At 47.9% G+C, this 17563-nt stretch overlaps 1 protein-coding gene across 1 annotated transcript in view; it reads right to left on the reverse strand.

Moving 5' to 3' along the window:
• Positions 1 to 3271: 3271 nt before the first annotated feature.
• ATP8A2 (ATPase phospholipid transporting 8A2) overlaps positions 3272 to 17563 on the reverse strand; it is a 654052-nt gene continuing 639760 nt past the window's right edge. The window contains exons 36-37 of the mRNA XM_017537537.2: positions 13201 to 13292; positions 3272 to 5731 (exon numbers count right to left, since the gene is read on the reverse strand). Coding sequence (XP_017393026.1) covers positions 5634 to 5731; positions 13201 to 13292 — 190 coding nt within the window. The 3' untranslated portion in view covers positions 3272 to 5633. The remainder of the gene's footprint in view (positions 5732 to 13200; positions 13293 to 17563) is intronic.

A 17563-nucleotide genomic window follows, 5' to 3' on the forward strand; every position in this document is an offset into this window, starting at 1 on the left:
GCAATTCAGTGACCTGCAGCCCCGTCCCGCAGCTGGCCCTGCTGCAGCTGCCTGCATGGCCCTTGAGAGGGAGGCTCAGAGGGAAGCGGCATGGGACAGGCCTGAACTTGGCCATCTCGGGCAACGGGGGAGAGCAGGGTGGGAGAGGAGAGAAAGAGTTTCAGTACTTACACTGATTTTATCCATGAAAACCCAGAAGTATTGACTGTGCAGGGAAGGAGAGAAACTCCATGACAGGTTTTCTGTTTTTTTTTTTTTTTAATTGTTTATTGATTCACCTATAACCACATACCAGGTTATCTCTAGGAATACAACACGCTCCAATCCCATTGGAAGTGAGTTGGCAGCCTGCTCTCTGGCCTCTCTCCCTCTTTCCGGCCTTTTTTCTTTCACACGGAAAGAGCTCACCTATAAAAGGCTCTTGATAAGCTCTCTTGACCCCCAGGTTTCCTGGACAGGGTTATTTGGATAGTGCTGTTACTCCAACTTTCTTCTTCCTCTTTCTGTCATAAATCAAAGCCACCTGACACTTTGCGCCTGACTTTTAAAACAAACAGGTCTCCTTTCTTTCTTTAGCCAGGTCACAAGAACTGCCTATGGGCTAATCTTGAGAGCATGTTTTTCTTGGGCTGAGGCCTGGGAGAAAGAGCAGAGTGGATGTCCCAAAGGCAATGAGGGCCCGAGATTGTCACTTGAAAATGCGCCAGGCTGGGTGTAAAAAGAATCACTCTTTTGTCTCTCCTCAGTCTAGAGAACAGAGGTGTTCCTCGGTTAACGCTGGATTATACATGTGGTGGGGTGTGGGGGAGCAAACCCTTCTTTTCTGCTCCCATTTGTTTGGCTTCTGCCCATTAAGATTTATGCTGGCTCAATTCCCTTTTCTCCTCGCTCAGGGTTACATCCCGGATTCACAAATCACTCATATCCAACAAATTAAGAGAGCTTTAAACAGAGCATTAGTTAGAGACTGGGCATCAAATGAAGATCAGGTAAGGTGAAGGGGAATGTACTGATGGACAATTTGGGATGCCAAGAAAAAAAAGTAAATGAAGAGTACAACACATGAAATATGCCCATTCTGTTCCTTTCAAGAGTACCGAACGATGGGGGTCTGGAGCCCACACTTCCGCAACCCATTGAAAACCTTCTAATGGCCCTTCTTGCCCTTCAAGATGGAAAAATGGCAATGATGGAGTTAAATAATCTCCCCCAAGGCTATACTGAGACAGTTAATTGCCTTGAACCAATGAAGAACCAATAACAAAGCCAACTGACTTTCTGTTTTTGATGGCAGGGGGCTTTAACTGTCCCCATCGTTATTATATATGTCCGTATAAACATTTACACGAAGAAAGCATTTCTTGAGTGTAACAGGGGATGCCATCTTTTGACTCGACCTGATAAACTTATTTCTTTGCCAAGTTATTATTTCAGGCTCTGCTTAGCCACCATTTCCCTGTTCACATTTTTTTTATGGATCCCAGGAGATAAAGGCTACATTTCAAATGCTGAAGCTAAATCACTCCTTGAATTACTTTGAGACAATGACCCTGGGCAGTAACTCAAACCCTGGTTGAAGACTGCGCAGTCCTTTCACACATTCAAAACTAAAGACCACCTTATCCTGCAGCAGAGTTTTGCAAACATCCAATTCAGCTGTGCTTTAAGACATAAATCCCTTGGAACAGAAGTACCTGATAAAAATGCTTTCTGGTTCCAAACAAGATTAAAGGTCGTTATTATAACAAATGAAAATTACAGACTATAGCTTTCTGTTTAAAAAATTCAACGTTAAAGCCTGTAATATTTACATACATATGCGTTATAAGACATTAGTTACCTAGACTCACTTTCCCCCCCATTTTTCGTGCTTCTTGAGAAGTTATTACTGATTTTCACAGCCAGCTCCCTATAGTAAGACAGACCTGAAGCCTTGTCAAGGAAAGGAAAATGTCAACAGAATCTCAGCAGAGTTCTCCCAAAGCCCATGTTCACTCCTCAGGCTGTTCCTCCACGAGTGTCAAAGAAATAGCTCTTCTCTCTCCAAAGCACGTTTTGTACGGTGTACTGAATGAACCAAAAGAGTTAACCATGCTTTTGTTTTCGTGTGTGCATGTGTGTGTTGGGAGATGGGGGAACATAACCCTGGTCAAGAAGCCTGGAATCGTCTGCATTGAGGCAGGATAGACACATCAGCTCTACTCCTAAATTATGACCGAGGCTGTTCTGATCAGCACGGAGTATTTACCCAGGTTACCCTGCTCTCCTGGTAAATGCTTCCACTGCTACCCTTGCTGGCAGGTGTCAGTGGGTAGTGGAAACCCAGAGCTAAGCTCAGAGCACAACTGGTCCTTCCTTTCGCAGGGACATCCTGGACAAAACAGAGACTCGACGCAGGAGTGGGCTGTCTGTGTACAGCAGGAGACCAAGGGTTGGTCTGAGTGGATTCTGCCAGTTTAGCTCAACCCAGAGTTCGGCCCTGGAGGGCTAACCAAGTGTGACCCGCCAGCCCAGGAGTCAGTTAGTGTGTGGCAGAGTGACAAGCCCCATGTGGCATTTTCGCTGAGCTGACAGCCAGCGTATGCAACTTAGGCCAGTCCACCTTCCCCCAGGGGAGGGGTTGTGTGTGACACTCTGACCTCAATTTAAAGATAGGACAAATGACACAGTCCCTGAGTTGGCCCTGGCTAAATATTATACATCACATGTAGTGACAGCTGCTCCTCTTAGGAACCCAATTTAGTCATTTGGCTGTAAGAATGCTCAACCACGCCAGGCGCAGTGGCTCAAGCCTGTAATCCCAGCACTTTGGGAGGCTGAGGCGGGTGGATCACGAGGTCAAGAGATGGAGACCATCCTGGTCAACATGGTGAAACCCCGTCTCTACTAAAAATACAAAACATTAGCTGGGCATGGTGGCGTGTGCCTGTAGTCCCAGCTACTCAGGAGGCTGAGGCAGGAGAATTGCCTGAACCCAGGAGGCGGAGGTTGCGGTGAGCCGAGATCGCGCCATTGCACTCCAGCCTGGGTAACAAGAGCGAAACTCTCTAAAAAAAAAAAAAAAAAAAAAAATGCTCAACCACATGAGAGGAGAGAAAAGCATCTCTTCTAATGTTTTCTTCCTTATGCATCTGTCATCATTGCAAAGACTGTTTAGTCTTCTTCTCAAGTGAATAGGTAAATACACCTGTGTACTTAAATCCCAGAAAAATATGAACTCTAAGAAATAAAAACAAAATCCCCAAACACAAACACACACTTAAATTCTTAATTCTGATTTGGAAGGCTTCAAGTTCAAGACAGAGCTAATTGCCTGACAAAGATTTGAGTTTTTAATCCACTCTTTCCAAACGGGCTTAGTTCCCAAACGAAACCAAGCATTAACAGTTAAGATGCCTAAAGCACATTCAGTTCCAGCTTTCATTTCTCCTCTGGGTATTTTGGTCATCATCATCTTTCTGGGTTTGTCGTGTTAGTCATAGGCACATTTCGTGTTGTAGCTCCTGCGTGACAGTCCTTCGGTCTTGCTGGGTGCTCTAGTATTTAAAAATGCTTTATGCACCTTGGGGAGAAAGAAACGGCCCTTTTGGGAGCCTCAGCAATGTGAATGGTGTTGTTCTGCTGCCCCTCAGGCCCTCTCTGCATTCTGGTCACCTCACAGGTGAAGACTGGTTTTCTTAGTCAATGCACATCATATTTTAAATTATTTCCATGCCCAATAAGTTGTAGATTTCTGAAAATGAAGGGTTAGGAAGCAAAGTGCACTAATGTCTTATTTCCTAATTTAGCACGTTCATCCCCATAGGGTTTACTCATCCTCTGACTCTAGAGCTAAGAGTGATGGGTGTACTCCTTCGCTGCACAGACACGTTATAATTTCATTCAGCTCCCAACAGTGAAAATCCAAAACATGCTCTCAACTCCCATTTTCACCAGTAACAGTTGCCAGAAGTATTTAGGCCATCCGAAATCTGGTTTGCAAGTAGAGCAGAGAACAGGGCTCCAGGCAGGTTGTTTATTAAGGGCTCCAGGTGCTCACATTCATGCCTGAGGGCATCTAGGTTCTGGTTAGATTTAAGAGTGTGGGACTCTGCAGTTGGGAAAGTCAGTGACTCAGCACTTCTCTTCCTTGTCTTAGAATTCAGGATGCGCCGTATGCCGATAGGTACCTGTGTCTAACACAGATGGGATACAGAAAGGAAACCATGTCAGTATATTTTTAAAAAGGTGCTTCCCTGAAACGTCTGGAATTCCTTTCAATTAAAACTGTGTGTAAAGGTCTTGTTTAAGCTTTAATACACACTGGGCTGATCATGACAATTGTCTGGGTCTCAGGTTTATTTCAGAGTTTCTACTGCAGAGATCTGGTGGCGATTCCTCTGTGTCCTCCTCTCAGTGTCTCTGTGCCCTTCCTTCTCCTTCTGAGGACTTCTGTGGCTATCTTGTTCTCCCCGCTCAATGTCCTATACTCTTGGAACTGGGTTTACTCATCCTCTGACTCTAGAGCTAAGAGCGACAGGTGCGTTCCGCTGCTGCACAGGCACGTTATAAATCCATTCAGTTCCCAACAGTGAAAGTCCAAAATGTGCTCTGAAACAAGCATGGGTTCTAATATAAGTGGATGCCAAAGGCCGGGCAGTCCGGAGGTTGGGAGGTGAGTATTCAGAGCCTGACAGCGGCTGGGAGTGCTGAAGGGTTCTACCACCACTCTGACCTGCGGGGTGGCCCCATGTCAGACAGAGGCAAAGAGACATTTAGAATATATGCAGAAAAGGCTATGTTTCTTTTCTTTACAGAACGAGAAGGGCGGTGGAAGAAGGAATTTTTCGCATCTGTATCTGAGTCTGCAGTGGAACAAGGAAAGGCGCGGGTTTGGGTTGGCTGCCCACCAGCTGCCATGCACTGAGCGCCATGGCCAGCCATGCAGCAGATGTGGGGGTGAGGGGCACCTGGACACGGTGGGGGGACTGGGCCGAGTGCACCTGGAGAGGGTGCGTAAGATTCTGCCAGAGCATCAGTGGGTTCACCCTGCTGGAAATGTGGCAAAGAGATTCAAATAAATGTTCTCACGTTGACCACCCTGGAATAGATTTTTGTGATTTCACTGCAATCAAGAAGTTTATGCCAACTTCATACAAACGAAACAGGAATCAAAGCAGGAGAGCAACCTGCCTACAGTGAAGTCTGCATGTGGCCCGTTGGACTTAATCTGTGAGTTAACCAAACAGGAAGCAAGTGTGCCCTGCTCCAATTACACAGGGTGGGCCTCTCACGCAACATAAAACTCCTTTCCCCTTCTCCCAGGACAACTAGTACTGATGTTTAAATATTGGTGAAACATAATGTTTTTAATTTCACACCTCACAGAGCACAGTCGAATGCTTCATGACGACGTAAACAAAAGTCAGGCTAAGCACTGCAGACAAATTGGGAGGGAAAAGATGGCTTCCCCTGCGGTCTACTCTCCAGGTCTGCGAGGGAATATGTAACTAACAAACCGCTTGGCTAAGGCCACAGAAATGTGTTTTCTGGTGTTTTGGCTGCTGACGCCAGTCTTTTCTGACAAAGATGTTTTAACGCCGGGTGCAACAAATGGAATTTCTTTCCTAAGATCAGTCAGGAAAATTCACATCTTATTTCTTCCTGGATTTCTTTTTGGTGGTGTCATAAGCACGGATGACTTCTTCCTGACTCACAGCTCCGTGTTCTTCTTGAGAAAAAGCATACCCGTCTGAAAGTGAAGCACACAGGGGAAACTGGTTAACGGGAGAATTGGGGGAGCACACTAGGTTTAAAATGAGCTGCTTTTTTGGCAGCATGCAGGTGAGTGGTATGCGACACCTGGCCTCCTTAGCCTTGAATAGGTGGAGGCGTGAGATGAAGAAACCTGTGGCCATAGAGGGGCAGTGATGGCCATGAGGCTGATTGGGGTCCCATGGTTCTAGCTGCTGATGCTGGGATGGGAAGGGCTCCAAGGGTAGGTTTCCTATTTCTGGGGGGCTGCATCTGAGCTCAGTGTGGGAATCATACACAGTGGGTCATCAGTCCCCGTCTCCACTTTCCCACTGCCAATTAAGAGGAAGTACTCCTGTCGGCCTGATGCTGTAGGACAGCTGGCTGATTTATGAAGCTGTAAACATGCCAGGGAAAACACACACAACACTAAAAGTGCAAGCTGGCAAAACGCACATGATGTGTGGAGCCTTCCTGTGTTTGTTTATTTATTTATTTATTTATTTGAGATAGAGTCTTGCTCTGTCACCCACACTGGAGTGCAGTGGCACAATCTTGGCTCACTACAACCTCTGCCTCCAGGGTTCAAGTGATTCTCCTGCCTCAGGCTCCTGAGTAGCTGGGACTACAGGCATGTGCCACCACGCCCAGCTAATTTTTTGTATTTTTAGCAGAGACGGCGTTTCGCCATGTTAGCCAGACTGGTCTCAAACTCCTGACCTCAAGCAATCTGCCCGCCTTGGCCTCCCAAAGTGCTGGGATTATAGATGTGAGCCGCCACACGCAGCCCTGTTTTTAAATCAGCCTGATCTGGAGTGATAATAAGTAATCAGAGTAGGTTTGTTTCCATGTAAAGAAAGAAAAAGATTACACAATAAAGTCAAAAGGAATTTAGTGACTGTTGGACCTGTGGCCACAGGAAGACTGTTCTCATACAATCAGTTTATATACTACTAATAAAATAAATAATACCTAATACTCATTAAATGCCATGTGTCTAAGATGCTGTTCTATAAAATATAGCTCATTTACTCCTCCTAGAAAGCCTATGAGATATGGGATTATATTCCTCCCACTTCACAGATGGGAAAATTGAGGCACAGAGATTTTTGTGACCTGCCCAAGGTGCAGACTTCGTGATTGGCAGAGCTGGGAAGCAAACTCAGGGTCCACACTCCAGAGCTGAGGGAGAGCTTTAGTGTTCACAAGCCCAGAGTGGGGCTTTGCCTCCAGCGGGCCCTTCCAACAGAAAGACATCTATAAGCGCCGCGCTCCATGGCCAACCCTTCTGTCAGGGGTATGGAAAAGTCCCACAGCTCAATTAGACATTCGGCCAAAAGACAACACAATCAAAAACCTGACACTCTTGACTTCCATCCATGCATGCCTACAACTTATCAAGGGAGCTGTGTGTTCAGTGTCATACTCTTTAAAAGGAGAAAAGTTGTCAGAAAATGTGCCCATGTATCAGTTCCTAAACTGCTTGTTAATTTCCTCAAAATGAAATTTCTAGAGTATCAAGACGTACAGTAACGAAACAGAAGAGTCCTCGAGGGATGGAGAAGAGGAGGCTTTAAAACAAGACACTCAGGCGTTTTCTTACTCTGTGTGTTCTCATAACTGAAAGTCCCAGTCCTGGGCTGGCTTCCCGGCTCTTCCAGAGAGCATGCCTTCCAGCCACTGCCTGCGAACCCCAAAGGCTCAGGGGGGTTATCTGGGGAGGCATGGGATTTCTGCAGGGGTGGCCTGAGAGTTGAATAAGGACATGGGCTGAGCAGCAGGGAGGAGGCCCCAGACCAGTGAGGCCATGGGTGGAAGAGGCAGCGGGCCGGAGAGAAGGTGACGCAAGCTGAGCCAGGGTGAACGGAACAACAGAGGAATTTTCCACAGGGGGCTTTTGTCTACTTGCTCACTTCCATTTCTAGCAAAACAAAACCCATGAACCAAAAATTACCACCACGTGGTAGCCATGGTGAAGACTGGTGTGAGCCCCTGATTGCTGGGTAGAGGAGCAGGTGGGTCCCTGAGCCTGAAGGCAGCACCAGCCCGGAGGGGAACTCCCTTGGGGGCAGACATGCTTGTTCCAGCCTTGGGCCCACATCCAGTGCACTTGAACTCTCTGATGAGGTGGCTGTGCTTTGATTCTCAGAGCTTCAGAGTCTTTATATGATCTGCTTCCAAGCACTGAAGAGCAAATGCCACCATTCCTGTTCTCCTAAGAGCTTTTGGATTTTCACCAAGTTGCTTAATCAGAGATCAGCAGGGACAAAGAAACCTCCATTGCCTGGTTTGGAGGAGCTGCCCCAGCCTCCTGCCTCCCTCCGGCACCGTGTGGCACACACACTCCCACCCCAAATCCTGTACAAGGTGCTCTTTGAGAAGCATTCTTACTGCAGTCAAAGAGGAGACGTCTTTCCTTGGGATGTTTCAAAGCAAAATAGAGCAAATAACACTGCCTCGTCTGCTCCAGTAACAAGGCGATGTAGTGTGGTCAACTTGGACAATTTCCATCCTCCAGTCCTTGATTGAATAAGGATTGTTCTAGTACACATCTGATGTCTTCCTAAGGGGGCCTGGCAGGACAGTGGCTGCGATGGCAGGGTGGCCACTGATTCCACAGCTGCTGCACCACCCAGGGGCTGCACCTCAGTCCTACAGAAGCGGTTCTGAGTAAGAAACAGTCACCCCAAAGAACCGGACACACTCTTTATAAACTCTCCTGGGGGCACGCTGAGCACTGCTGAGCTCTCCACCCTGAAGGCGTCTTTCTCTGCTCGCTGGTTTTTATCTCAGATTCTGGGGACCCCAAGTGGCTAAAGCATGGGGTCACGTGGTGGCCAAGAAAGAAAGGGTGGTTCTGGCCCTTGCTTGCTGCTACCTGTCCATGTGACTTTGGGCTCTGTAAGCCCCCTGGGTCTTGGTGTACTTTTCTGTAAATTAAATGGCCTGGACCAGGCAAGGCCCAAGTTCTCTCAAGCTCCGCTCCTCTCTATGGGCTCCAGGACATGTCATGCCCAGTCACACGCAGGCTGCAGGATTCTCTCCTTCTCTCAGTGCCAGTTCACACTGCACCAACACGGAGGCCTCCACATCCATGCCAGAAAGAAAGGGCCAGGGGCAACAGTCTATCCAAAAGGAACAATTCTCATGTCTTTTTTGGCCTGCTTTTTTTCTCATGGAGAAACTCATGGAGACATAAAAATAAGTTTGGGTGTGTGCTTTTGGGAAGAGTACCTTAGCCTTTGGAATATCTACTCCCTGTTCAAATGAAAGGTACAAAAGCTTTTTCTTTTATTTATCTTGTTTTCCATAACATGTCTGTGTCCTCTGCAAACCCAACTCTGGGGGTTTCTTCAGCTCATTACTCTGTCACTTCTTCTGTGTGCATTAGTGCCACGGCCAAAAGGGGCTCCCGTGGCATTGCAGCGGGATGATTTGGCCCCCCTGGGGTGGGAAGGGTTTTGAGGTTTCCCTTTGAAGAGACAGACAGAGGAGTTCCTCCTGTTGCAAATCTCCCAGGGGAGGCAGAGCACCCTCAGGTCTGTGTTAAATGTCTCCCACCATCCTCTCTAGTTCCCACTGGGTGCACCTAGCACCACATTTCCAGCCTGTTCTGCGCTAAGACTTTCTTAACCTTCACTGAGAATAAAAGTGGACTCTACAATTCAAGAGTGGAAGGAGGAGGGCCTGATAGGTTTATCTTGGGAGAGGGAGTCCTCCCAGGTTCAGGTAAAATTTCAGATAAATCATTTTCCTCTTAGAAACCAGGCCTGGTGGGAGTTCAAGCTGTCAAGAGGGGAGTTTCACTGGAAAAACAGACACCATCACCACTCAGCCAGCCCTGCCTGCCCAGCGACCCGCCCCACCTGATGAAGATGCAGACTGCCTAATGAACCTTTAACTGACATTTGCATCCAAATGGGCAGCTCAGAGGAAGCCTCCAGCCCTCTGCATTTCCCCGCTCTAACTCATCTTTCAGGAAGTCCTAACAGCCAGAAAGTCCTGATGGGGGCCTGGAAGGAGCTCTCATGGACCCAACTAACTGTGAACCTTCTCTGGCTGGCTTCCTAACACATCTGCTTTCTAAATTGCCACAGCCAGAACGGAGGACAGAATCGTGTAGGTGACAGGAGGTGGGAGGATAGATGGATTTCTTAGTTGTTTTGTCTTCTCCGGGTAGAACATGTGGTGAAGGCCATAAAATCATGACATTTTTTTTCATTATTTTGGAATAAAACTCCCTTTAAGTAGCATTCCTTTGAATCTGAGCTCTGATAGGATCTTAATGAAAATAGCAGCTTCCTGTCTGGAAAGATTCCCAATAGCCACAGAAATGAGGAGACCACGGGGACAATGAGGAAATCAGACTGTGTAGGAAATGCTGATTACGAACAGTGTATGTTGGTGGCTCACAGGAACTAAAAGTACTACCAAGATTAGAGTTTTTCCTGCCAGTTTCCTCAACAGACCCAGGGGGAACATCAAAGGCTGAAACCTGCTATACGCCAGTCCTGCACCCCCAGGACCAGTTCTGACCACCCGACGGTCTTCTCTGGCTGTTAGTCACAGAAACATCCTAATAAGTCATCCATCAGGTTCTAGTACTAGTCACTGAGTGTTTAAAAAATGCGGTGTGATTTTAGAAGCCTTCTTATTTCTTATATTTATTCAGTAGATTTTTTTTGGCCTTCAAAATATTGACTTAAGAAAAGCATTTAGTAGTTGTCTTAAGACATTTATGACTCTCCCATAAAAATTCTCACTCTGTCTTTGATCACAACATATATATCGTGTATATTCTGTCTACGGTTATTTTGAAACATTCATCAGAGAGGCAACACGGCTCTACAGAACAGACCCTGTAGAGTTCTGGGAACCTGTACATGTTTTCTCTGTGTCTGGATACAGAAGGTGCTTTACACATACTGTCGTGAAGACTCACAAGGACTGTGTAAGATGTATATCATTAAAATTCTTTTTTCTCCATAGGAGAAAATAAAAATTTAGAGAAATATGTAAGTTTCCCCAAATTATTGAGATAATGGCAGACTAATAATACCCAACATGGATGGGACTCTATATTGCCTGTACTGTTCTAGGTACTTTATAATCTCATTTAATCCTCCTAATTGAAACCAACCCAATAGTCCCACAGACAGTTGTTTTTTTTTTTTTTTTTTGGAAAAACAGAAATGGCCCTCCTGGTCTTAAAGCTTGACACTTAAATTTGTTTTATCTGAGTTTCTTCCTCAGGTAAGGACTTCCCAGTCCTCCCAAAAAGTATCAAAGAGGCAGGCCATGGTGACTCACATGTGTAATCCCGGCACTTTGGGAGGCCGAGGCAGGCGGATCACGAGGTCAAGAGATCAAGACCATCCTGGCCAACATGGTGAAACCCCGTCTCTACTAAAAATGCAAAAATTAGCTGGGCATGGTGGCGTGCACCTGTAGTCCCAGCTATTCGGGAGGCTGAGGCAGGAGAATTGCTTGAACCCGGGAGGTGGAGTTGCAGTGAGCCGAGATCACACCACTGCACTCCTGCCTGGCGACAGAGCAAGACTCCGTCCCAAAAAACAAAACAAAACAAAACAAAAAACAAAACAAAACAAACAAACAGTATCAAAGATCTGAAACTCACCCAAGGATCTCATCCAGACGATGGGATGCCAAGCCCCTCATTCATCTTGATTGCTTCCTTACCCCTCCTGATTCTGGTTTTCTTACACATTGTTATATTTCTTCCTTGCTCTATAAACCCCTAATTTTAGTCAGTCAGGGAGTCGGATTTGAGACTAATCTGCTACCTTCTTGGCTATAGCACCAGATAAAGCCTTCTCCCTTGGCAAAAATTGTCTCAGTGGTTGGCTTTCTGTGCAGCTGTGGGTGACAGGGCCTAGACTGAACCTCTAGCATCCAGTAAATTCTCATATTACCCAACTTTTCAGATGCAGAAACAGACATTAAGTAACTTGCCCAAGGTCACAAAAAAGCAGGGGAGCAGGGACAGGAACCCAGGCAGCCCATCTCCAGAGGGCTGCCCAACAGTCAGCACTCCCGTCCCATCAAACCTCTTGACTTGACCTCTCTCTTGGGTGAGAGTCTGAGGCTGCAGTCCAGACCTCAGGGCATGTCACTGAGCAATGCTGGGTCAGCCACTTTCTGACCTGAGCCTCTGCTTTGTGTCCTTGGGGCAGCATTACCCATCTCCTGGACAGTGGAGCATTAAAGGACAGAAGCACGTCAGTCCCCTCTTTCCATATGATATTCCACATGGGAAAGTGAAGACAGGGAGTACATTACTGAAAGGCGATGATATTCTGTCTCCCTCCTCCTCTTTCCTTTGAGAAAGTCTGCAAATACCTGTTGATAGGTGAAGCTCAACTGAACACAGATCCTTCACTGCCTATCCTATGGGAACAACGATTCTTCACGTTCATAAACCTATCTGTGTCTTTCTTTCTTCTTCTTTTTTTTTTTTGAGATGAAGTTTCATTCTTCTTGCCCACACTGGAGTGCAATGGTGTGATCTTGGCTCACTGTAACCTCCACCTCCTGGGTTCAAGTGATTCTCCTGCCTCAGCCTCCCAAGTAGCTGGGTATAGGCACATGCCACCACACCCAGCTAATTTTGTATTTTTAGTAGAGACAAGCTTTCACCATGTTGGTCAGGCTGGTCTCGAACTCCTGACCTCAAGTGATCCACCTGCCTCAGCCTCCCAAAGTGCTGAGATTACGGGCGGGAGCCACAGCACCCAGTCCAACTCATCTCTTTGGACCAGTCGTTTCCCTCTAAACTCTTCAGGAAGGGAAAGGGAGGCAGGGAGCCGGTATGGGAGGAAGAGCTGGCATGTGCCCGTGATGGGGTGGAGAGGGGCTGGAGATGGCCACAGGGCCCAGAGAGGCAGGGCTGGGTTGGCCTTGGCCCTTGGGAAGGCAGCCTGGATCTGTGGCAGCTGAGATCTGATGACTGGATTGCTAAAAACAAGCCCATGAGCTCCCGCTGAGCTCCAAAGTAGGGGTCAGGGAAGAGGGAATCTGGAGGTGGGGGCGGGGGTGGCAGGGGGACGCCTCAGACATGGAGCAGGCTTCCTGGGAGAAGCATGGACACATTTTTCCCCAATGATGGTCATTGTTTCAATGAATATGGCAATACTACACAAAACAGTGCGTATTGCTATCTCTAGGGGCAACAGTTAAAGGTCATACTGCTACAGCCTTAAAAAAAACTCCTCTTGGGAGGCTGACGTAAGGATCTTAGCCACATCAGGACTTTAAGGGTTTTGTGGTCCCAGGGCATTACCTACATTCAAGCTGCACGTTCCTGGGGCCAAATACACATTTTGAAGTTCTACTTCCCAAGGCGGCCCCGCCCCCATCCCCCATCAGGACCCACCCGGTCGCCACCAGCCCCCGCCCCCGCCCACACCCACAACTCCATCAGCGCCCCCGCCCCCCCGCTGCACTCACGCGGGACGCCCTGCTGCAGGGAGCTGCCCCGGAACAGCGTCGGGGGCGTCTTCCGGCCCAGCCTCTTGATCAGGCGGTCGCGCTCATTCAGCCTGCGGGTGAGAAAGCCAGCGCGTCAGTCTCGGGTCCCCGCCACACTCGGGTCGTACAATGAGACAGACGGACTGGGGTGGGGGGGTGGGAGAAGGCGTGGTGCTTCACCGGCTGCCCCTGATTGCCAGCAGATGCCATCCGGGCGCCTCGAGGCTGGCTCCCCGCTGTGGAAAACGCGGTTTCCAGCCCCCCCCTCAGCCAGGGCCCCCTCCCCGCCGAGGGGCGCATGTGCCCGGTCCATACCCGCGGGACGCTGGGCTTCCCAGGGCATTTCCGCAAGGGGCGGCCTGTTGCAGGGTGAGCGTCTCCGCGCCTCGCTCCTGCCTGCAGCCCCTGCACTGCACGGGGTGACAGCCCCGCCGAGGCCTCGGGACCCCAGCCACAGGCCCGCTGCGTTCCGCAGAACTTGATTATTTGGACCCCCAATGAAAATCAAGGCAACTTTTCTCCTAAAACACACGGCTAAGGAGCAATCCCTGCCTTTCCTGAACCTACTCCCTTCAAGGTTGCCGCTGTTGTGAAGAAATGTGGAGCTTGGCTATTCTATTTTTTTAAAAGATGGGGATCTCACTGTCGTCCAGACTGGAGTGCTGTGGCATAATCACAGCTCACTGCAGCCTGGAGCTCCTGGGCTCAAGCAGTTCTCCCACCTCAGCCTCCTGAGTAGCTGGGACCTCAGGTGTGCACCACCATGCCCGGCTAATTTTAAACTTTGTGTTTTTGTTTTGGTAGAGACAGGGCCTTGCTTTGCTGCCCAAGCTGGTCTCAAACTCCTGGCTTCAAGTGGTCCTCCCGCTTTGGCCTCCCAAAGTGCTGGTATTGCAGGTGTGAGCCACCATGCCCAACCTGTTTATTTCTATAAACCCAAAGGGAGTGCTTGAAAACTGCCCAGGCAGGCCACAGTGCTTTGGTTTTTACTATCAGGCTGTCATTTTGCTTGTCATTACAGGAGTTTGCCAGTGCCCTCGAGGCATAATAGATTATGGGCTGAATGGTGTCGCCCCTAAATTCACATGTTGAAGTCCTCACCTCTCTGGCTTCAGAATGGGGCTGCATTTGGAAATAGGGCCTTTAAAGTGGTCATTAAGGTGAAATGAGGTTATTAGGATGGCCCTAATCCAGCATGGGTGCTGTCTTAATAGGAATAGGAGATGAGGGAAGACCGTGGTGCAGGCAGCCACCTATAAGCCAAGGACAGAGCCCGCACGAGAAACCAACCTGTAGATAGCTCGAGTTTGGACTTCCAGCCTCCAGACTGTGACAAAAGCCGTTTCTGCTGTTTAAGCCACACAGTCTATGGTACCTTATTGCGGCAGCCCAGGCAGACGAATACAGCCCCATTGCGTTTGTGGGAACGTCAGGACATATGGAGTTGTAGAAGCCGCAGGTCCTTGAATCCAATGTACCACCCCTTCAACCCCAATCGTTAGTCTGGAGCCCGAGGAGGCCCCTCCCATGACCGCAGGCTGCCTACTTCCCCCAGGGCCATCGAAAGAGAAGTGAGGCCCTGGCTGTTCTTCACAGTTCTTTGAGCCGAAGTTCATTTTGAATTTCCAAGAGAGAGCATTTCTGATCCCCTTGGTTGAAATAACAATGTTTAATTCATTGCCAATTAAGAGTGAGCCTCAGCTAGCTAAGCCCGGCAAAACATCTCACAGCTAAGGAAGAAAAATACTTTCTCCATCCTTTCACACTGGTTCTCCTCCCCTCTCCTCTTCCATGGGCCAAATTAATCTCACTGGGTCCAGCTGAGCAACTGCCCTGGACGGCACAGATGTGCAGACACAGGAGTGAGCCCGTGGCACCTGTCCCTCTGTGTAGCTGACATCATCGACTGTCTGCAGCTCCCTGTGCTGCCTGGTTTCAGAATGTGGCAGGTATAAAGAAGGGCCTGTCCTCCCTGTCTAACATGTGCCCGGCATTGGCCGTGACTCCTGCACAAAATAAAAAGCACTGTGCGCAGAGGGTGCTCCTCCCGCTGCCTGGCCCCAGGGTACCCTCACCATCCAGGCCCCACATGGGGACATAAAAGGCACCTAATACATTATTTCCTCAGAAGCTGGGGACCATGCAGGACTGGGCTCTGCCCCCACACCCCTGGGCCATAGGTACATGCCTCCTGAACCACCCTGGGCATCCCAGAAGCTCCTCCTTGTGATGGGGCTTATGAGAATGTCACAGATCCTCAGAAGTGAGAAGGATCGTTGAAATCACATATGTTGGTCTCTCACCAGGCAGGTGAGAGAACAGACCCAACTGTATCAAATAACTTGACAAAGATCAGATGGGGATTTGCTGGCAGGGCTCCCGTGCTGGCAGACGCCGTCTGGGGTGTTGTATGCTTTTCTCTCTCTTTTTTTAATAATGATTTTTTTAAATTTTTGTTTTTGAGGCAGAGTCTTGCTCTGTTGCCCAGGCTGGAGTGCAGTGGCACAACCTTGGCTCACCGCAGCCTCCGCCTCCAGAGTTCAAGCGATTCTCCTGCCTCAGCCTCCTGAGTAGCTGGGATTATAGGTGCACATCACCACACCCTGCTAATTTTTGTATTTTTGTAGAGACTGGGTTTAGCCATGCTGGCCAGGCTAGTCTCAAACTTGTGACCTCAGGTGATCTGCCCACCTAGGCCTCCTAAAGTGCTGGGATTACAGGCGTGAGCCACCGTGCTCGGCCTATAATGAAATATTGTTTAAAAACGCGACTCCTTGCTTCAGAGGCCCACTCTGTCTCACAGCCCTTTTTCCACACATGGTGAGGGGTCCACAGCCGAGGAGGTACATCCACCCCCTGCCCAGGCCTGCCTCCACCACCTTGGTTATTTGGGACCTTAGAAGTCCCTCCTCAGTGACCCCCAGGCCTGCATTTAAGGCTAACTCAACTTCATCCTGAGCTCCAGCCCCCTAAAAGCAGACCATATGTGCACCCCCCAGGCCTGTGGGGGTGGCCAAGGGGTGCTTTTTGCATGGTATATGAACAGAAACTGGATGTGTGGGCTAGGATGTCCACCATACCACACGTGTGCAGATGCCCTCAGAGTGCAGGGCAGAGCTGGGGTTCTGAAGCAAAGAGGGGGTGTCCAGGGAGTGAGCTCTTTCCCAGGCTGCCTTGTCCTGACTAAGGCCTTCAAGTAAGCGAGGAATCAGGAAGTGCACCAGACTTTATGAAGGTGTCATCATAAAAGCACAGAATTCTTTGCTAGCTTGATTTATAGTTTCACATATTTATGCATGGTTCATGGTCTCTGTTGGTAGTGTTATGCCAAGTCCTGCAAATGTCAGGAGCAGGCCTAACTACGATAACTGCTTCAGATTTTCATAAAAGAAACAAATCTCAAATACAAATTCCTCATACTCCCGATTCTTCTCCCTTCTGTAAAAAAGAAACAACTTTCTAGTCTTATATTTTATACTGTTGCTCCATAGATACGTATGGGTAATTAATATACAGTGACATTTAAACATATGTATGTTGTCATTTATGTTATGCTTCTTGTTTATCAGGCTTTTTCTTTGCTTTTTTTTTTTTTTGTTTTTTTTGTGGGAGTGGGTCCAGCTGAGCCTGATCACCTCCTGACTCCCTGATTTTTATTTTTTTTTTTTTTTTTTTTTATCTGGCTTTTTTTTTTTTTTTTTTTTTTTTTGGTTGAGAGGAATACTGCATTATTTATTTTAGTGGTCACCCTTACATTTCTAGCCTGCATATTTGACAAGGTCAAAAGTTAGAAAATAATTTAACCCCTGTTTTGAACAATGCAAGCACTTCAGAACACACAACTCTGATTTTCCTGTCTCCTCTTGTCATCAGCACTGAAGCTTACTCAGTTTGCCTTTTTTTATTTTTGCAGGGAACCTGTCTTTTCCTTCTGGTTGCTTTTGCAATAATTCCCTTTGTCTTTGATGGGCTGTAGTTTCATGACAATATTTAGTATGACTGGGTAGAAGTTTGTTTTTATATCCTGTTCAGCTGCTCAGGTCTGGAAAGCTACAATAGCTTGAAGGTTTGCTGATCTTCACTTACAGAAAACACTGAGATTCCTGCCTCAACTCCGCTCTCTATTTCTCCTTCTCCTGGAGCTCCTATCTATAATATCTCTATATCGATCTCATTCTATCTTCCACATCCCCAAATCTCTTCCATGTTTTTAATTTCCCTTCTCCCTTCAGCTTTATCTAAACTGCTTAGTAATCTTCCAATATGTTTTAATTTAAATCATTAGACTTTTCATGTCTATGTGTTTTACTTTTCTTCCAATTCCACCTGTTCTTACCTACCA

The sequence above is a fragment of the Cebus imitator genome, unplaced genomic scaffold (assembly GCF_001604975.1).
Source record: "Cebus imitator isolate Cc_AM_T3 unplaced genomic scaffold, Cebus_imitator-1.0 Scaffold103, whole genome shotgun sequence".
Classification (NCBI taxonomy): domain Eukaryota; kingdom Metazoa; phylum Chordata; class Mammalia; order Primates; family Cebidae; genus Cebus; species Cebus imitator.